Here is a 22,782-nt window from a genome sequence, read left to right as displayed (position 1 = left end):
AAACTCAGAACAATTTCTTCTTACTAATTCAAAGCTAGCAAAATGGAAGACAATTTACTTGAGACAATTTCTCCCCATTAGACTTTTGGCCTACATTAGCCCTTTTTGACCACAGTGTCACACTGGGAGCTCAAGTTCAGCTGATTATCCACCACAACCCCCAAATCTTTTTCAGAGTCACTGTTTCTCAGGATAGAGTCTCCCATCAAGTAAGAATGGCTTGTATTCTTTATTTCTTGGATAAGTAAGTAAGGAAACATGGTGTAGATGTAGAGAGGTGGTATTACCTTTATATATGGTATAAGTGAGACCTTACTGGTATACTGTGTCCAGTTTTGATGTACACACTTCAGAAATGATGCTGACAATTGGAAATGGTTAAAAGAGCTGTCAATCCATCTATTGTGCTTGTATCACCCTAATTATTGTGGTATCTGAGTGCCTGACAGGGTATAATGTATCTTTCTAGTGTTATAGCTGTGCTAGTCCCAGGACATTAGAGAGGTGAGTGAGGTAATATCTTTTATTGGACCAACTTCTGTTGGTGAAAGAGACAAGCTTTTGAGCTACACAGAGCTCTTCAAACAATAAATCATAGGCTTAGAAGATAGTGATGTAACGTATGTTTAACTCAATAACTCATCCTGAAAACCTCTTTCATATTTCTTTCAATCAGGTTAGTTTCTCTAGTAATTTACCCACAGTATCGCAATAAGCAGCTGTTTTCCATACTTTTATATTTTAAAATATTGCTAATGTCAAATTACTTTCCTATTTTAAAGGTAATTCCAGTACCTTTGAATAAAATGTAATAAAATGTGGGGTGGTTTTACATTGACAGTAAGCTAGACTAAATCTTACAATATACCAGTGACCATAGCTATTGCATACAAAACTGTCTCTTGCCTTAAAACTTTAAGTATCAGGGGGTAGCCATGTTAGTCTGTATCCACAAAAACAACAAGGAGTCTGGTGGCACCTTAAAGACTGACAGATTTGTTTGGGCAAAAGCTTTCATGGGTAAAAAACTTACTTCTTCAGATGCAGCATGCTTATCCACGAAAACTTATGTCCAAATAAATCTGTTAGTCTTTAAAGTGCCACTGCACTCCTTGTTGTTTCTAAAACTTTAAGTGCATCAGTAGCATTTTTCTTTTTAAATTTTCTCCTATCTGCAGTGATATCTTTAACCAAAAGAATTATGTGTAAACAGTTACAAAAAAATGACTCATCATTGTCTAAGAAGGATGCTTAATTATTTGATCTGAACACTTTATGGGCACAGCTTTAATCTGGTGTTTGTCTATGTTTTAGAGAGGAGAAGGGAAATAAGAAGGGACATGCTAAAAGTGTGTGAAATAATGCAACAGGGAATGTAGACTGGGCATTTTTATTAATCTTTTCTAAAATACAAGGCCAAAGGGACAGTCAGTGAAATTAAAAGGATCTAAATTTAAAAGTAAAAAAAAAGAAATGCTTTTTAACAAAACATATCACTTGTGGAACTTAGTCACTACAGTATAAGATTCTACAAAAAGATTAGTAAAACTCTAAAAAGGATTAGAGTTTTATATGAATAACAAAAAGATGCCTTAAGTTACAATAGCAAGATTTTTGATAAAAGTTTTATGAGGGATATAAACCCTGTTTCTTGTTTCAAGGTATAAGCAAAATTCTAGCTGATTGGAGATAGGAAGAAGCTTTCCATGTTGATAGCTCATTCTTTGATTATCTACTGAAGTGTTTATTGCTTCTTCTTTTGAAACATCTGGTACTGACCTATCAGAGACTGGATAGTATATTAGAAGAATCACTGTTCTGATCTGGCTTTGTAATTCCCATGTTCTGATACTAATCTGAACTTTCTGTAAATATATTTATTTATCCCTACTCTCTTGATAGATTTTGTATGTGAGACTGTAGAGTTCATTTCCCAGTTAAAAGATTTGTCTTTCTTTGCAGGTTTTTTCTAATGTGCTATATGTTTGTGAACTTGGCCTGTGCAGTGCAAACTCTTTTATGCACTCCAAACTGGAGACCTCGTTTCAAGTACTACCATTGGTAGGAAATCTTTTTATGTACACTTCTTATTTAGAAGAGCCAAATCTAATGGCTTAATTTTGGTTTTTATTTGTTGTTTGCTTTGCATTCATTGGACATTTTCGGTAGTAAAACTGTTTTCAACAATTTATCACAACATTAATACAAGATGAAAAATTACAGTAGAGGAGAGGGTTTGGAAAAATATTTTTTTCCCTGTTGATTTCAGTTAGTTCTAAGTTTGATGCAGATGGGAAGCAAGAGAGAAATAGTTATGAACAAGAACACACATAATGATAGTTGTAGTTAAAGGCACATAGGGATCTATTTCAGGAATGGGTGAGGTTCTGTGGACTGCAATGTTCAGGAGGTCAGACTAGACAATCGCTTCTGACCTTAAAGTCTATGAGTCTATGAACATAACCTCTGTGCAGCCTTAATTCAGCCCCCTTAGTGAATCTATTATCATACAATCTTTAATTACACACTTACATACATAATTACATTTCTACAGGACCCATTGCTCTAGTCCTAAAAAAACCAGTTATCGGAGCACATGATTTTGCCATATAAATGATAGTTATTTTGGACTTAAAGTGGATGCATTGTGTGAAATTCTGAAGTAGTATGCAAATTCCCAGCAAATATCTGTGAAACTCACTGACAACGTGCGTGCTTCAACCCCCTCTAGTTCTGGTCGACAAAGAGGATGACAGCCTACTGCTGCTACTACTGCTGTTAGTTACTTCATTAGCTCAAGGGGCAGAGGTCTGTGCTATAGATGTTAAGGTTCCAACTGTGCTGAAGGCTCACGTCAGTGTCAATATTATTTCACGTGATTCAATTTTTTCCCCTGTTTTCTTTTTAAAAAATCTATGAAATCACATACAGAAAACTATGATAAAAATAAAAAGAAAAGGAGTACTTGTGGCACCTTAGAGAAGTAAGCTGTAGCTCACAAAAGCTTATGCTCAAATAAATTTGTTAGTCTCTAAGGTGCCACAAGTACTCCTTTTCTTTTTGCGAATACAGACTAACACGGCTGCTACTCTGAAACCTATGATAAAAATGTTAAGGTTGCAAAGCCAAGTTCTCAAAAGTTAGGAAATGTCAGAATTAAGTTCGCATTTTATAGATGAGGAAACTGAGACATGCAAAATTAGTTGCCTATGGCCATACCTGAGTCAGTGACAGAACCAGGATTAGACAGAAGGCTTATTGACTCCCAACTCTGTGCACTTTCTTCCAAACCACACTCTTGTTACTATCCGTGTTATTGTGTATCTACAATTTCCATTGGCTATAGTTGCAGTCATGAGTGCTCACTGCTTCTGAAAAATCAGGTCCAAGATGTCTGAAGTTGGGCACTCCAAAAAAAAAACAACAAAAAAAAAAATGAGAACACAATTAGTAGCAACCCATGAAAGCAATGAAGAAATTAGAGCTTCTGTGAAAAAGGTGATAAGAATCTTTTAAATATGGAAAGTGTTAGGCAAGTTAATGATTTAATTAGTGTTGATGTGACATGCAGGAGTGCTACAAAGAGACTTATTTCTTTTTTTAAATTTCCTGTTTCCAATCATCTGATATGGATCAGGATTACCCTGTCATGTGGCGGGGTCATTTCACTGTGCCCAGTGGCACTATTACACATCTTCTCTTTCATTTGAAAAGCAAAAGCAAACATGACATCATAACTGAAAAAAAAGCCTTGCTGCAAACTAATAGAGCCAACATCCTATTTTTTTATAAAATGTAAACAGATTATATGACACCGTACCTTCCCCCTAACCCTTTCAGCCCCCAAAACATCAATCAACTACTAAATTTTAGTACTGCAGCACTGTCACTTGAGCTAAAGGACTTTAGCTGGAAGCATGAAAAGGCTGTTATCCTCTCCTGACCAGCCACTGGAAGAGGACAGACAACATATTGAAAGAGAGTTACATGTGCTGAAGTAGCCTGCTTTTACAGACACCATAGCCAAGGACATATATTTGGCAAATTTTCTGAGGGATAGCATTGATAAGTGGTTCAGGCTTGGATGTGCCCTATTTGAGATCATAGAATCATAGACTATCAGGGTTAGAAGGGACCTCAGGAGGTCATCTAGTCCAAGCCCCTGCTCAAATCAGGACCAATCCCCAACTAAATCATCCCAGCCAGGGCTTTGTCAAGCCTAACCTTAAAAATATCTAAGGAAGGAGATTCCACCACCTCCCTAGGTAACACATTCCAGTGTTTCACCACCCTCCTAGTGAAAAAGTTTTTCCTAATATCCAACGTAAACCTCCCGCACTGCAACTTGAGACCATTACTCCTTGTTCTGTCATCAGCTACCACTGAGAACAGTCTAGATCCATCCTCTTTGGAACCCCCTTTCAGGTAGTTGAAAGCAGCTATCAAATCCCCCCTCAGTCTTCTCTTCTTCAGACTAAACAATCCCAGTTCCCTCAGTCTCTCCTCATAAGTCATGTGTTCCAGTCCCCTAATCATTTTTGTTGCTCTCCGCTGGACGCTTTCCAATTTTTCCACATCCTTCTTGTAGTGTGGGGCCCAAAACTAGACACAGTACTCCAGATGAGGCCTCACCAATGTCGAATAGAGAGGAATGACACGTCCCTCGATCTGCTGGCAATGCTCTACCTATACATCCCAAAATGCCATTGGCCTTCTTGGCAACAATGGCACACTGTTGACTCATATCCAGCTTCTTGTCCACTGTAACCCCTAGGTCCTTTTCTATAGAACTGGTGCCGAGCCATTCGGTCCCTAGTCTGTAGCGGTGCATGGGATTCTTCCATCCTAAGTGCAGGACTCTGCACTTGTCCTTGTTGAACCTCATCAGATTTCTTTTGGTCCAATCCTCTAATTTGTCTAGGTCCCTCTGTATCCTATCCCTACCCTCCAGCGTATCTACCTCTCCTCCCAGTTTAGGGTCATCTGCAAACTTGCTGAGGGTGCAATCCACACCATCCTCCAGATCATTTATGAACATATTGAACAAAACTGGCCCCAGGACCAGCCCTTGGGGCACTCCACTTGATACCGGCTGCCAACTAGACATGGAGCCATTGATCACTACCCGTTGAGCCCGACAATCTAGCCAACTTTCTATCCACCTTATAGTCCATTCATCCAGCCCATACTTCTTTAACTTGCTGGCAAGAATACTGTGGGAGACCGTGGCAAAAGCTTTGCTAAAGTCAAGGAACACCACGTCCACCACTTTCCCCTCATCCACAGAGCCAGTTATCTCGTCATAGAAGGCAATTAGATTAGTCAGGCATGACTTGCCCTTGGTGAATCCATGCTGACTGTTCCTGATCACTTTCCTCTCCTCTAAGTGCTTCAGAATTGATTCCTTGAGGACCTGCTCCATGATTTTTCCGGGGACTGAGGTAAGGCTGACTGTCCTGTAGTTCCCAGGATCCGCCTTCCTCCCTTTTTTAAAGATGGGCACTACATTAGCCTTTTTCCACTCATCCGGGACTTCCCCAGTTCACCATGAGTTTTCAAAGATAATGGCCAATGGCTCTGCAATCACAACCGCCAACTCCTTTAGCACTCTTGGATGCAGCGCATCCGGCCCCTTGGACTTGTGCTCGTCCAGCTTTTCTAAATAGTCCCGAACCACTTCTTTCTCCACAGAGGGCTGGTCACCTCCTCCCCATGCTGTGCTGCCCAGTGCAGCAGTCTGGGAGCTGACCTTGCTCATGAAGACAGAGGCAAAAAAAAAGAGATCTGGATTCCCAACTTGTGATCAGTAATAAGTTCTATGAAGTTCACAGAACTGTTAACACCAGGTTGTAGTATTGAGTCTACAACTAAGGGTGAAATTTTGGTCCCACTGAAGTCAATGGGAATATGATTCCAGGATTTTCCCTTGGTTCAAGCATCATGCATTTTCCCTTAGGCCAAAGGGTATTTTAATTGGGAGGAAAAAAATAATATTTATTTTATCTATGTCTTGTTTGGAGTCTCAGCTCTTTGTGTGAACTGCTGAAGTGAAATGCCCTGAGATGGTTGCCTAGAGTGTTAATAGAATTTTGGGGATGTTTGGCAACAAACCAAAAACAGGCTGTGCCTTGTGAAAAACAGATAGGAAGTTGGAATTTTTGACACCTTGTAACTTGGCCAAATCTAAAGAGATTTTCTTGAAGCCAACAAAAGGCATCTTGTTTACTCCAGGACAATCCACTTGCCAAATTTCAAAGGCTTGCTGCGAGTATAAGAGCTCTGCAAAAAGAGTGTGTAAGAATTTTTAATAAAGGAATATAGTATACAGCCCAAATCTGTCATTGCTGGTATTCATCAGATAATCTTTTGTTTATAAACCTCATCCTATTTCTGCCTGGTGTGATTTAAACAAAAACCACAAACCTCTGCATGTTTATTTAATGACCAATTCTTATTTGTATATTTGTTCTTTTAAAACCTTTTGTCTGCTTATATTTTATTTTTTAAACGTCTGCCTTTTTGTTTTTCAACTTTGACATTTTTTTTTACCATTTTAAGTCCCAATCTGTCTTTTTTTAACCTTTATATAAAAAAGGTTTCTTAGTCTCTTACCACAACAGATACTTATCATACACCAGTTTTTATTAGCACATGACATACTTAAGTCACCATATCAGTAGATATATCATACTTCATTGACTGAATTTAACAAGAATATTGTTAATATTGGCTGTTTTTACATGGATTTATATAGATAATATAAATAATGAAGAATATTTTTTGAAGTTTAAAATAGACTTGAAAGTTATAGATGTTAAATAACGTTAAGACCTGTTTAAAACTTGAAGAGAGTTGTAGGCACAAGTAGAGAGATTCAGAATTGAACATTGAAGGCATAAATTGAATATTGTATTCAGTTTTCAGCATTTTCAGAATGATTATTAAAATTGTTGACAATGCATTTAAATTATGAAATAGCCTTTTTTGTTAGAGAGGTCTTTCTGGGAGTTAGTTTAATGGAAGAATTGACTTTGTAGTACATTTGCAGGCATGTTATAAATTCAAAAATGTGCTTCTTTTTAGGGCTCTTTCATTCCTGGGGATGAGTTTATGTTTTGCCTTGATGTTCATTTGCTCTTGGTACTATGCTTTGATTGCCATGCTAATTGCAGGATGTATTTACAAGTACATAGAATATAGAGGGTAAGAGGATGTATTTTATTCATTTGTTATATTTAATTAATTTTTTTATTGGGGAATTAATACCAGGAAAATATGAAATGTTACGCTTGAATGTTAATGTCAAGTAGCAAGCTTTAAAAAGTGACATGGTCTTGAAGCCCTAAAATTCCAGCTGTTCTGCAGGAAATTTCAAGGAAAATGACATATGTGCGTATGTATGAAAAAGGCACTCCTTTCTGCAAGGCAGATGGAATGTCAAAGTACCAAGACGCTCTGTGTCTGTTTATACAAACACATAATACAGAGAAAAGCCAGAAAATTATTTGACATCTGGGAAAATGTCTTGCCGAGAGAGACTTGAGTTCATTTTTAGCTTATCAAAAAGATCAAGAAATGACTTAATTAGGGTGTATATATACCCTTATGCAGGAAAAAACAGGTATTAAAGGCACAAAAAGAGCCAATGTCTCGAACCTGAAGACAGATAAATTCAAATTTTTTAATTAGGCACAAGTTTTTAACTGTGAGAGTAATTAAATATTGATACTACCATGGGACATGGTGGAACAATTGATTGTCATTCTCTTTATAACAGCCCTTAACGTATTTGACGACTGTTATCAGATCCACTCATAGTCTTCTTCTTTTGAGACTAAACATGCCCTGTTTTTTAAACTTTTTCTCATATGTCAGTTTTTCTAAACCTTTTATTATTTTTGTTGCTCTCCTCTGGACTCTCCCCAATTTATCCACAGCTTGCATAGACATACCCATGCTAGTTCTGTTCCAGCTTGCAGAACTAACTTGGGTGTGTCTATTTGAGTTTGGTATCTCACGACCAGCTCCAATTGTAGATGAAATTTAGATGAATAATCTTTTGTTTTGTATTCTTTTTCTTGCTGATCTTCAGTGAAGTATGCTGTTTGGTCAAACAAAAAATATACAGATGACTAGGCACCATTGACTAGGCACCATTGGAGACAAAGAAGCTTGTAAATTGTCTTGCATTAATCTAAATTTTGGAAATAATGAGATGAACATAACATTCATGATCACGTGTATTATGTGATATCTGGAAAATATTTTGTGCTACTCAAAATCTGGTTATTAATGGAGTAACTCTGATATCCAGTTAGTCTGTGAATAAAAATTAATCAAAAGTGTGCATTCTTGTGCATAGAGAGTCCTGTAATCTAGAAATCATGACTGATGGATTGACCAAGACCATAGAGGCAATTGATATGTTCAGTTTTTGGTGCCAGAACTTTTTCCCCCTTCACTGTTACATCTGCTCAGCAAGTGCATCACAATTTTTTTTGCTGCCTCTGTAAATAGCTGTTCTGAGCTCTCCAGGCCTCAGACTTTGGGCTGTGAGGGCAGTCTTTCCTTTTTTTCCCTGTTCTTCCTCTACTTCCTTATCCTTAATATTAACATGGCACCCATTAAATGGATTTAAAAACTAGCTGATAGTTCTCAATTAAATAGTAATTGTAAACAGGAAATAATTATTAAATGGGTATGTTTCTATGGAAATGCCTCAGGGATTGATTCTTGGCCCTATGCTATTTATCAATTACCTGGGGGATAACATAAAATCATCACTGATAAAGTTTGCATATGACACAAAGATCATATGACTCATAAACAGTGAAGAGGACAGGTCACTGATTCAGAATGATCTGAATTGCTTGGTAAACTGGCCTCAAGGAAAAAATATGCATTTTAATGATAAATGTAAATACACACATTTAAGAACAAAGAAGGTATACAGAATGAAGCAGCGACTCTGAAAAAGATTTGGGGGTTATGGTGGATAATCAGCTAACTGCGTGCTCCCGGTGTGATGCTGTTGCCAAAAGGGCTAGACCCTTGAATTCATAAACAGGGTACTATCAAGTAGTAGTAGAGAGGTTATTTTACTTCTGTATTTTGCACTAGTGCAAACACTACTGGAATACTGTATCTGGTTCTGGTGCCAACAATTCAAGAAGGATGTGGAAGAATTGGAGAGAGTTCAGAGAAGAGCTATGAGAATGATTAAAGGATTAGAAAACATATCTTACAGGGATAGATGCAAGGAGCTCAATCTATTTAGTTTAACAAAGAGAAGGTTTAGGGGTGACTTAATTACAGCCTATAAATACTTACATGGAGAACAAATAGTTGTTAGTGGGCTCTTCAGTCTAGCCGAGAAAGGTACAACAGAATCCAATGGCTGGAAGTTGAAGCTAGACAAATTCGGACTGGAAATAAGGTGTAAATTTTTAGTAGTCAGAGTAATTAATCATTGGAACAATTTACCAAGGGTTGTAGTGGATTCCCCATCACTGACACTTTTAAAATCAGGATTGTATGGTTTTTCTAAAAGATTTGCTCTAGGAATTACTTTCAGAAAGTTCTATGGCCTGTGTTGTACAGAAGGTCAGACTAGATGATCACAGTGGTCCCTTCTGGGCTTGGAATCTATGAATCTATAGCAGGGGTTGGCAACCTTTCAGAAGTGGTGTGTCGAGTCTTCATTTATTCACTCTAATTTAAGGTTTCGCATGCCAGTAATACATTTTAATGTTTTTAGAAGGTCTCTTTCTATAAGTCTTTAATATATAACTAAACTATTGTATGTAAAGTAAATAAGGTTTTTAAAATGTTTAAGAAGCTTCATTTAAAATTAAATTAAAATGTAGAGCCCCCCAGACTGGTGGCCAAGCCCCGGGCACTGTGAGTGCCACTGAAAATCAGCTCCCGTGCCACCTTTGGCACGCATGCCATAGGTTGCCTACCCCTGATATATAGGAATCTATGAAGGATAAATTTAAGCAATCTTGCCTGAACTTGTGAACTCAGACAGGAAGAGTGGTTCCCCACATCTTGCAGATCCCATGTGTAAAGTGTCCTTGACTACATTAATGTACCTGGTGGACATATTTGGCAAAATGAATGCACTGAAACTAATACTTCAAGGTAGGAATACAAATATACTAGTTATGAAAGAGAAAACTGGGGGAACTGATAAAATAACTTTGTTATTGGAGTTGCCACATTGAAAAGGAAAAGGAGTACTTGTGGCACCTTACAGACTAACCAATTTATTTGAGCATAAGCTTTTGTGAGCTACAGCTCACTTCATTGGATGCATACTGTGGAAAGTATAGAAGATCTTTTTATACACACAAACCATGAAAAAATGAGTGTTTACCACTACAAAAGGTTTTCTCCCTCCCCACCCCACTCTCCTGCTGGTAATAGCTTATCTAAAGTGATCACTCTCCTTACAATGTGTATGATAATCAAGTTGGGCCATTTCCAGTACAAATCCAGGTTTTCTCCCCACCCCCTCCACAAACCCACTCTTCTGTTGGTAATAGGTTATCTAAAGTGATCACTCTCCTTACAATGTGTATGATAATCAAGGTGGGCAATCTCCAGCACAAATCCAGGGTTTAACAAGAACGTCTGGGGGGGGAGGGGGGAGGAAAAAACAAGGGGAAATAGGTTACCTTGCATACCTCTTCCCCCCCCCCCCCCAAGGTTCTTGTTAAACCCTGGATTTGTGCTGGAGATGGCCCACCTTGATTTATCATACACATTGTAAGGAGAGTGATCACTTTAGATAAGCTATTACCAACAGGAGAGTGGGTTTGTGGGGGGAGAGAAAACCTTTTGTAGTGGTAAACACTCATTTTTTCATGGTTTGTGTGTATAAGAAGATCTTCTGTACTTTCCACAGATGGAATCCTGCCTGCCAGCTTGCTGGGTTGCTAAGGAGTCTGCGTCTTCTGAGACTTGTGGCTCCAGGGCAGACAGCCATGCCAGGATGTCCAGGCTCCATGCCATGAGCCTGGAAGTCCTAGGTGCCCTGGCTCTGCAGCAGGGAGCATGGAAGCCTGGACGTTTTGGAAAGCGCTTCCAAGGTCTACAGCTCCAGGGCAGTGGTGCCATATGGACTGCCTTGGGCCAGGGAGACACCCTTCCAGGGCTTCCAGATTCCCACTAGCTGACCGAAGTGTCAGGAAGCCCTGGGTCCCCAGACAAGGGCAATCTGCATGATAGGGCTGCTTCAGAGCCACAGAAGCTTCCAAATGCTAATAGCAGTGATGAAGCCAACAAGAACATTAATTTCTGACAGCAGCTGTCAGGGTTGGGGTGCAAATTTTGTTTCAGAAACACCTTATGTTGGTGTTGCTAAAATGATTTTTTGGGGATATTTCTGGTTCTTGGAAAAGTTTAAATAAAATAAGCATGATTTTATTCTGATTTGGAACAAAACCAAATTTCATAAAATGAGAAATTTCCTGCAAGTGGAAATCCCATGTTTTGGCCAGTTCTATATTAGACCACCCATGCATTTTGTCTAGCATATTATTTATCTTTAACCTCTTAAAAAGCAGTCATAGTACTCTGAGGAGAATAAAAATATCTGGAGCTTACTGATGCCAAAATAAGAAAAGAACAAGGAACAGTTTTATATGCTAAAACAAATTCCCTGCAGCAGAAAAATTCACAGTATAGCTCAAATTCTGCAATGAATTCCTCACAATTGGGGCCAAACTAATTTCTGGCTAGGGTGACCAGATAGCAAGTATGAAAAATCTGTACACTTTTTTTCAGAGGTTGGGGGGGTACAGCTGCATATATAAGACAAAGCCCCTAATATCGGGAGGCTCCAATAATATCGGGACATCTGGTCCCTATTTCTGGTTCTCTCAGTTCTGATATAACAGTAGATAGGAGAGGTATAGAATGAATGAGAATGGACGAGGATGAATGACCATGAAGTGATCATAGCATTTCAATAATCAGTGGAGCTCATAGCTTCCCACAGGTTATAGGCACCAGGTAATGAGGTTATTCATAGGTTAGTCTCCAGAAACATCAGTAACAGTTTTGATTAAGAAAAGGAGTACTTGTGGCACCTTAAGAGATTGAGAGTTTTTGGTTCCTATTCATTCCTTTTGCTAAGGAAAATCCTTGCAAAAAAGGCATCTCGTCAGATTGTATATTGAGTTTTTTAACCAATCAAGTCTCGCATTCATAGATCCATAGATTCCAAAGCCACAAGGAACCAATATGATCATTGTCTGACCTCCTATATCACACAAGCCATAGAACTTCCCCAAAATTATTTGTACAGCATATCTTTTAGAATAACATTCAATCTTGATTTAAAAATTGTCAGTGATGGAGGATCCACTGCTTACTTACTCTGCTTCCACTATTTACTTATTTCAGAGTAGCAGCCGTGTTAGTCTGTATTTGCAAAAAGAAAAGGAGGACTTGTGGCACCTTAGAGACTAACCAATTTATTAGAGCATAAGCTTTCGTGAGCTACAGCTCACTTCCTCAGATGCATATCGTGGAAACTGCAGCAGGCTTTATATATACACAGAGAATATGAAACAATACCTATTCCCACCCCACTGTCCTGCTGGTAATAGCTTATCTAAAGTGATTTCCAGCACAAATCCAGGTTTTCTCACCCTCCACCCCCCCACACAAATTCACTCTCCTGCTACTCTCACTATTAAAAACGTGTGCCTTATTTCCAGTCTACATTTGTCTAGCTTCAACTTCCAACCATTGGATCACGTTGTATATTTCTCTGCTAGATTGCAGAGACCATTATTAAATATTTGTTCCCCATGTAGGTATTTACAGACTGTCATCAAGTCACACATTAACCTTCTCTTTGTTAAGCTAAATAGATTGAGCTTCTTGAGTCTATCCCTATCAGGCATGTTTTCTAACCCTTTAATCATCCTCATAGCTCTTCTCTGAACTCTCTTAAATTTATCAACATCCTTGAATTGCGAACACCAAAACTGAACAGAGTATTCCAGCAGTGATTGTACCAATGCCAAATACAGAGGTAAAATAACCTCCCTATGCCTATTTGAGATTCCCCTGTTTATGCATCCAAGATTTGCATTAGCCCTTTTGGCCACAGGGAGTTTGTACAATTTTTTTTCTGAGTCACTGCTTTCCAGAATAGGGTCCCCCATCACGTAACTATGGCCTACATTCTTTGTTCCTAGGTATATACATTTACATTTAGTCATATTAAAACCCATATTGTTTATTTGGGCCCAGCCTAGTGGTCCAGATTGCTCTGTATCAGGGTATGTTGACATAGTGCGTGGAATCGAGCCTCCCAGCCTGGGTCAGCAGACTCAGGCTCATGGGGCTCATGCTACCACACTAAAAATATCTCTGCAAGCAACTCTTTGAACTTGCGTCTTGGGCTGGAGCTTGGGATCTGAAGCCCCGCCCCCTTCTCTAGGTTTTAGAGCCTGAGTTCTAGCCCAAGCTGCAGCATTTACACAACTATTTTTAGTGTGGTAGCATAAGCACAACTCTGTCAATCCAGAGTGGGAGGCTTGCTGCCGCGGGCTGTGTAGATGTATTATCAGTGACCTGTCCTCTTCATTATTTACATGGGGAGCAAAGGCTCCATTGCCAGTTCTGTAGCGAGAGGAATGATTTTTTTTTTGGTCTTTTGCCAGTGCTCAAATAGCTAACATTTTTATTTAATTTTCCCACCTAAAATATGATTATTGGATTTAGTTTGTTAAATCCTTAGGTTATGGGAGTAACAGGACCAATTTTATGAGGCGAATTGTGAGTAACACTGTACAATCCTTCATATAGGATGTCTTTTTTTAATGTGTTCTGTCAGCTAAACAAGTCATTTCATTATAAAGAGACTGTTTTATATTGCATTAGAAAAGGTACTCTGTTAATGCAATCCCTTTTTCTATACCTTGAAGAGCTGAAAAAGAGTGGGGTGATGGAATCAGGGGGTTATCCTTGAATGCAGCTCGCTATGCTTTACTTCGGGTTGAACATGGTCCTCCTCACACGAAAAACTGGAGGTAAGAATCCATGAAGTCCCCCTACTTTAAATATGAATAATTTTAGAAGTAGGAATGTTGCTGATGATGAAACACTGTGTAGATTTCAGTAATCTTAAAACTAGTGCAGGATTCATAGAGAGATATTATGTTTATAAAACAACTAAACTAATAGCCAAAGTTCACTGAAATTAGAATTGGAGTTTGCACATTGCAGTGTGTAACAAGCCATGCTCCGTTCCCACCCTGTCATGCCTAGAAATGTCTGACTCTCCAGTGAGTGGCACCTCCACATTATTTTATTTATATTCCTGCCACCAACCCCAATACAATCTTGTGCAGCCAAATACGCAGAGTAGTTTCTTGCCTGTCCCTCAGGGCCAGAGAGGAACAGTGATATCTCTCCCTTGCATACTGTGCTCAACTAACCAAATTTTTTCTCCCTCACTTCCTTTCTGTGTCTTCTTTTATAGTTTCATCTGACAGCTAAGTGGCTCATCAGCCTCCCAGACTGGTCAGCCAATTAGCTGCAGATTCCACAATCAGTCTTCTCCAGGGGAACTAATCAGTGCTTAAGTGATCACAGGGCTGGGTACTTGTTAGCCTCCTGTACTCTGTCACACAGTTATTTTTAGTAATTTCTTAATTTATTTTACTTAATAAAATTTCAACTAAATCCAAGTTGATTATAAGTGGCTCCACTACACTTATTTAACATGAGGTTTTATTTTTCTTAATGTTAATGGCCGTTTCTAAAATCCATGTTTTATTATATTTATTATAATGGCACTTCTTGATAATTAGACTTTGGAAGTGACAAGTGGGATAAAAGGCCTGATTATTTCACATTAATTAGACATTTTTTAATGTTAGAATATTAACCTCTGAGTGCAATATTTCTGGGAACGTCCTGATATAGTCTGATGTTGTACTGGTGTAATTGAAGGTAGAATTTGATCTTGCCATTAGAATTTAATTAACAATTATGTTGATATTGAAGAAAGAAGTAGAACCCTATACTCTCTCATAGCTATTTTGGATTTATAGCAATGACAAATGTCAGAAAAATAATTTTGTCAATTAAGTAAGCAGATTTGACTCTGAAACAAGAAGATTGCTGAATAAGTAAGCAGATTTGACTCTGAAACAAGAAGATTGCTGAATAAGTAAGCAGATTTGACTCTGAAACAAGAAGATTGCTGAATAATTAACAATCTGCCATTTTTAAGAGTAAAGCTACAACAGAAGGTCAGCAGAGAGTGCTATATATCTCTATAGATATTCTACATTATCAGTTCTCTGACAAAGTTTGATGACCTAAAATTTGTCTGGGCTTCTTTGCTTGATAGTTTATCTTGTTTGCAATTGAACACTAGAACATTTGATTATTAATGATTCTGTTATAATTTTAATTTTCTAGTTGTCTTTCTTTTTTTTTTTTTTTTTTGAATACTGCAGACCTCAAGTCTTGGTTTTGTTGAATTTGGACTCGGAACAGGTGGTTAAACACCCTAGATTGCTTTCTTTCACCTCTCAGTTGAAGGCTGGTAAAGGATTGACTATTGTGGGCTCTGTACTACAGGGAATCTACTTGGACAAATACATAGAAGCTCAAAAAGCTGAAGAGGTATGCAAAAGGCAACTTGCAAATACTTACAGGTTCTGTTTAGATTCAAGTTTCAATGAAATGGTGCCAGGATTTTCTGAAGAATTAGCATTTTGCATCAATATGGGCTGCTGTAAAGCATTTAAGCAAGGTTAAGTTTTGACTCAAAAAATTTAATGCTTTTATATACTAAAATGAGCTTAGTGATTGGAATCGAATTATGAAAATTCTTTATAAAATTTAGAAGGATATTATTATATCTAGCTATTATTCTGCTAGTTTTCTTAGGATAAATCCAAAGTAGGATCAGGAGGGCTCAGTGGTCTCCCATATGGAGTGGTAAAACACATTCACATAGTGGTTCATATAGAGTGGCTGACTCTAAAAAATGTATTTATTTCAGTGATCACCTTTAAAAACTGGATAATGTTATTGCAATACTACCTCCACTTTAGCATAGGGAATGCCTAGAAAATTCCTTGCTAATATTTAATTAAAAAAGCAATTTAAAAGGTTTTGAAGATGCTTTCATGAGCTTGTCTACACTGTGCATTGGTGTGCACCAGGTAGGATGTAAATTCTAGTGCGCATCAACATGTCTCTAACTGGCTGTGTCGACCCTACTGGTACACACTAAAAGTTGCCTAGTGCACACTGATGTCCTGTTTTATACAGTTCTACACGAGTGCACAGAAGGGAATTTCTAGTATGCACCAGCAGGTCTATGCAGCCAGTTAGTGAGAGACATGCTGTTGCATGCTAGACTGTACACCCCAGCTGGTGAACACTACCTTACTATGTAGACAAGCCCCTGTATCTTAGTGTGATATTGACTTTATCACAATTACTACTTTCCTATTCCTACATGAAGTATTGTGGTGAGCTGATATCACACTGTTTAGTGTTAACCACTGTAGGAGAGTTGTAAGTCAGATTACCTTTTACTATGCCATTCAAATATTGCTCTACGAAAAATATGTATGTATCTTATTTGGCCATGGAACAGTCCTAATATTTTACTTGGTTAAAACATACAGTTGAAATCAAACTCTTTATATAACAGTTTTTAAAATGCCTTTTTTACAAAATGAAGAAAACTGACTAATCTGGTAGATCTTTGAAGTGACCAGGTCTTCATTCCTTAGGTCATTATAATCTTCCTAATGTAATAGGAAGTGATATTGTCATTCTGGTTGTGAAACCTAAGGAAGTAGAAGGATATAAGTTGGCTGTGAACAGGGTCATCAAGCAGGGGCACCAGAACAGGAGGGCCAGGGGCCATGGCCCTCCCACTTTTCACCACGAGACCCCACCCCCTTCCCATCCTCTTCCCCCCCCAAGCTCCCATCTCCCTAGTAGGCCAGCAGCTGATGGAGCCCAGCTGATGGAGCCCGGGCAGTTGTGGTCCACATTGGCTCCCCACAGCTGCCGCATGGCTCTTGGAACCACAGCCCAGCCATAGTAAGAACCATGTGGGCAGTTGTGGGGAGCTGGAGTGGACCATCCATCTTCCTGCAGTGCAAGGGGCCCAAGAGCAGCCTGGAGGATTTGCACTGTCTCCCCACAGCTGCCCGTGCAGCTCTTACTATGGCCGGGCTGTGGCTCCAGGCCCCACCCCTTGGCCGGAGCCAGGTCAGGATAAGAGCTGCACGGGCAGCTGTGGGGAGCTGGGTCCCTCCACCTGCCCTGGCAAGGGGCCCAGGGGGCAGGGACATGGACAGGGGGCTGCTTCGGCCGACCCTGACCCCAAGTGGGGCAAGGCCAGGCTCCCTAGCCCCTCTCCGGCTTCTGGCTTGGCCAGGGGCGGGGCCTCCGGGGGACAAGGAGGGGCACTAGGGGAAGGGGCAGCATCTTGGGGAAAGAGGATAGCCAGGAGTATTGCTTGTAGCATTTTGATTGTGGGATGGCATTTACAGTTTCTTGGATGACTGTGCTTATGGCAGTCCAGGCTAATACTGTGTCATCCAGGAGCGTGCCAAGTGCATAGAATTTATTTTTCACTGTGACAGAGTACTTGTTAGCAAATGCTGAGTCTTCACAGATGCATTGTGCCTTATGTATCATAACAGGCATGCTCTTATGTTGAAACCAGGGAGTAATTGCCATTTTAGCAACAAGGAGATGATGGTCATTATTTGCCAGGGGTTCTGCACCTCTGTAGACCCACTATGCCCTTATTATACCCTAATTCCGGACCAAGTTATGGTCCAGCTCCTTCCTCATCCAGCCATTGTTAGACAGCCAGGATCCCAAGTACCTGAACCAACTGCTGGTGATGACAATATTGTGAGAAGAGCAAAAGGAGAGTAATCGTCTAGAGTTATCATTTATAGTTCCCAAGCAAAATGGCCCAAGAAAAATTTTGAAGACATTTCTGGGGCAACTTGGTGAGAAGTTCATATCTCTGAGTATAATAAATTTGTCATGCAAAGGAATGGATTGTGTCACTGCTGCTAGTTGCTGATAGAATTCATCTTTATTAACATCTGTAGTTTCCTCGGTGGGAGTGTAGGCTACAATGATGGACAGCTGCCCATGGTGATGCCTCTACCTGGCATATAGCAGTCAATCAGAAATAGAGTGCTACATTGTGTAATATCTCTCCCTGAAAAATGACTGCTTCTTTCAGAATGAATGATAATGGGAAAAGTTGTACCTCAGGGTTTTAATATCCCTGCTGTATTGTAGCTTCATGTAGGGTCCTATTTGTAGACCCATGTTAATGTATCACTAATTTAATTGAATAATAAAGGCATAAATAATTTCTATGAGGTTGGCATATAAAAGAAAAGGTTGCAGCCTTCTTGCCAGGTACAAGCAGAAAAAGCACTCTTGGTAGTGGATGCTACCTGGACTTCCATGAGCAACCAAGAATTTAACATGATCCCCCTAGTTATAAACTTAATAAACAGCAAGTACTCTGTCCTTTAACTGATATAGCTGATCTCTACCAGTTCTTCCAGTTGGCTTCCTTTTCCTGCAGTAGAACCTCAGAGTTATGAACACCTTGGGAATGCAGGTTGTTCATGATTCTGAAATCTTTTTAACTCTGAACAAAATGTTGTGGTTGTTCTTTCAAAAGTTTACAACTGATCATTGATCTAATACAGCTTTGAAGCAGAAGAAAAATGCTGCTTTTAACCATCTCAATTCAAATGAAACAAGCACAGAAACAGTTTCCTTACCTTGTCAAATCTTTTTTAACTTTCCCTTTATTTTTAGTAGTTTACATTTAACACAGTACTGTACTGTGTTCGGTTTATTTATTTTTTGTTTCTGTTGCTGCCTGATTGCATACTTCTGGCTCCAAATGAGGTGTGTGGTTGACTGGCCAGTTAGTAACTAAGGTTCTACTGTATTTGTATTACATTTGATTTTATCTAAGTTCAGTTTGTTAGCTAATTCTCATCCCTGGTCCCAGTTTCGGCTAGAATTATAAAATTATTAAACTTCAGTGGCTGGGTCCAATGAATTTGAGGCATAGAGCTGTGGGTGTGTTTTACATCCTAGAGCAGGGATGGGCAAACTACAGCGCTCGGCCAGGGGGCTGGCTTTTGGCAGCACCAAGCGGCACGGCCTTGCTCCAGAGCTCTAGCCGGGGCACAGGGTTGGGGGCCAAACCACGTGGCTCTTGGAAGCCGCGGTATGGCCCTGCTCCAGCTCCTACACTCTCCAATGGGAGCTGCAGGGGCGGTGCCTGTGGATGGGGCAGCGTGCAGAACTTCTTGGCCGCGCGCGCTGCCACATAGGAGCCGGAGAAGGGACATGCCAGTGCTTCCAGGAGCTGCTTGAGGTAAGCACCACTTGGAGCCTGCACCCCCTGAGCCTCTTCCCACACCCCAACCCCCTGTCCCAGCCTTGATCCCCCTCCCACTGTCCAAACCCCTTGATCCCAGCCCGGAGCATTCTCCTGCACCCCAAACCCCTCATCCCCAGCCCCACCCCAGAGCCCGCACCCCAACCCCAATTTTGTGAGCATTCATGGTCCACCATACAATTTCTATTCCCTGATGTGGCCCTCGGGCCAAAAATGTTTGCCCACCCCTGTCCTAGAGGCATCACAATTCACACATAACAGCCTCATGTACATATTGAACAAGAAAGATGACAGAATTAAAAAAAACACCATGGAACTCTGCATGAGGGTGTTGTTGGAGTAGATGAGCAATTGCTCAATATCACTCTACCTTCTGGAACCTATCAGAAACAAAGCCACTGAAGCAATTCTGTCTACCCCTTCCGAGGTTCCAGGGCATGTCAAGAATAATTAATGGCCAATGGTATCAAAGACAATGTACTTCATTCAGTGTGATCCCCCTTTTAATTTTTTTTTCAATTTTTCCCCCTCTGAATAAAATTCAAAGTAAAAGACCAAAGGGGCCATCTGTCAGTCGAGAATAGATGGGGCTCAGAAGTGCTCTGGCCATACTCCTTTTATTGCAGGCATGCCCAGTATGCTGGAGCTGGTTCTGTAGAAGCCAATAATGTTTACTTGCCAGCTGAGAGCTCCCCAACACTGGAAATTCTTTGAAGCTGCAACCAATTAAACTTAGGTTTTCTCTACACTAGCACTTTTTTTGGCAAAACTTTTGTCATTCAGTGGTGTGAAAAAACCACCTCCCTGACTGACAAGTTTAACTGACAAAAGCACCGGTGTGGACAATGCTATGTCGGCAGGAGAGCATCTCCCACTGACATAGCTACCGCTGCTTGTTGGGTGTGATTTGATTATGCTGGCAGGAGAGCTCTCTCGCCGGGATAGAGCAGCTACACAGGAGACCTTACAGAGGCACAGCTGCGGCGGTACAGCTGTGCCACTATAAGGTCCGTAGTGTAGACATAGCCGTAGCAATTTATTTTGAATGAGCATGACAGTCTGGATTTTAATAAAATATATTCTACTTATAGATTCAAATAGGTATTGGCACATTTTTCAGGTAAATACAGGTACTTCCTTGTGGTCTCTTTTAGGTGAACTGACCTGATTAATTTGTGTCTCAGTATTAAGGAGTAAATCTAATTTTCAGATAAAGGAGGTGATAATTATCTCAGTAATTGGATTTCTTTCTGTGTAGGCTCATGGGTTTCATTATTCTTTGTTCCCTCTCATTTTTTCTTAATCTAATTTTATAACTTTGTTTTGCGATCTGATAGCTGAATCTAAATTTTCATGGAAGGAGTTCAAAGAGCTTATCTTCAAAATTAATTGTAACAAGGTACTGATTAAGATTTTTTTGGATTTTCTTCTGAGATAACTTTGGGGGTCTATAATACAATGATGATAGAATTATGTCATTCAAAAAGAAATTCAATTACTGAGCTTACTGCCATATTTCAGAAACTCTAGGGGTTCATAAATCTTATTAAATGAAGGCTTCCACCCAGAACAACAGATTCATTTCTTTTAAAATATCTTAGTAAAAGCTATATGAAACTGAATTGATTTATCAATATGAAGATTGTAGTTTTAATGAATTTATTCAGTTTAATGCATTTTATTTTTTCTCTTTAAAAGAAAATTTGATCTATAACAGTGTTTCTCAACCTGGTAGGTTAGGACCTCTATAAGGAGCACAGGGCAGAAGAGAGGAACATTGGGAACACTACCCTGGTCATTATCCATGATATGATCATATTAAACTACTAGAATAGTACAAAAATTAAGTATGGATATCACTTCTGTTTTTTTATTTTAACCAATAAATACTGATAAAATACCCCTGATATAGATAGATAAAATATGAAATCTGTACTTGTCCAATAAACACTGCAGAAGATCCAGAAATGGTAGATTATATCTATGGATGTACAGCTTGTCTACAGAGCGGTAGTATACAGGAGTATGATTATTAAAGTACATTAATGTGTTGGCAAAGCACAGACCGTGCTTTTTCACACAAGGGAATATTACAAAGAGATTAATTATTACAGTAACATATACTGTATATTGTAGTATTATACGGTGTATAATATACATTATTCATTACAGTATATACAAAGAAATAGCCCTAAACTCCTGATTTTTGACATCTATATAAAATTCAAAAATTGCTAAAAATAACGCTCCCCAAAACAGGATGAATAAACCCAGAAAAACAGAAGCTCTAAGTATGGCATAGCACCTAGCATTTGTCTGATTATTTACTTACAATAAAACAGCTCAAAGTTTTCTTTTAAAAAGTCATTGCTTTGTCATAACCTGGGAGAATTTGAAGCCAGATATAAAAATAACAATTTTAGGGAAGACTTGCTTAACTTGCATTCCTAAAATACTCTCAGTATTTGTCAAACTTACAAAAGTATTCTCTGTAGGCACCTGTCCTGTGCTGAGTACCTATCCCATAAATTAAAATATACAACAGTATAGAATGTAAAGGACAAATAATACACATACAAATAAATATTCACTAGACTATTATTTCACAAATGGTGCATTGCGGGAAAGTCTAGATGGGTTTTGTCTGCCACGAATGCCTCAGCCCCATGCTCTCACTTCCTGCTGGCAGCAGCACACAGGAAGCATTTCTGGGGCACGGGTAGGGCAGGATAGGCTGCTGAGTGTTCATTTGCTGGCTCCAGCCACTTCTCCCACACTGACAGGTTTCAGAGTAGCAGCCGTGTTAGTCTGTATTCACAATAAGAAAAGGAGTACTTGTGGCACCTTAGAGACTAACCAATTTATTTGAGCATAAGCTTTCGTGAGCTCCAGCTCACTTCATCGGATGCATTCAGTGGAAAATACAGTGAGGAGATTTATATACACACAGAACATGAAAAAATGGGTGTTATCATACACACTGTAAAGAGAGTGATCACTTAAGATGAGCTATTACCAGCAGGAGAGTGGCGGGGAGGGGGAAGAAAACCTTTTGTAGTGATAATCAAGGTGGGCCATTTCCAGCAGTTAACAAGAATGTCTGAGGAACAGTTGGGGGGGGAGGGGGATAAACATGGGAAAATAGTTTTACTTTGTGTAATGACTCATCCACTCCCAGTCTCTATTCAAGCCTGAGTTTGAATCCAGTTTGCAAATTAATTCCAATTCAGCAGTCTCTCATTGGAGTCTGTTTTTGAAGTCTTTTTGTTGTGATATTGTGAATATTAAGTCAGAGATCGAGTGACCAGAGAGATTGAAGTGTTCTCCGA

General features: G+C 39.4%; 1 protein-coding gene across 1 annotated transcript in view; it reads left to right on the top strand.

Annotated features, from left to right (window-relative positions):
* SLC12A7 (solute carrier family 12 member 7) overlaps positions 1-22,782 on the top strand; it is a 332,898-nt gene that overhangs the window by 243,454 nt on the left and 66,662 nt on the right. Inside the window, exons 14-17 of the mRNA XM_084618772.1 lie at positions 1,963-2,061; positions 7,084-7,203; positions 13,947-14,051; positions 15,489-15,657. Of these exons, the coding sequence (XP_084474898.1) occupies positions 1,963-2,061; positions 7,084-7,203; positions 13,947-14,051; positions 15,489-15,657 (493 nt within the window). The remainder of the gene's footprint in view (positions 1-1,962; positions 2,062-7,083; positions 7,204-13,946; positions 14,052-15,488; positions 15,658-22,782) is intronic.

This window comes from Lepidochelys olivacea (genome assembly GCF_965140295.1).
Source record: "Lepidochelys olivacea isolate rLepOli2 genome assembly, chromosome: 2".
NCBI classification, from domain to species: domain Eukaryota; kingdom Metazoa; phylum Chordata; order Testudines; family Cheloniidae; genus Lepidochelys; species Lepidochelys olivacea.
The sequence above is the reverse complement of the archived record's forward strand: the minus strand, read 5'-3'. Positions and strand labels throughout refer to the sequence as shown.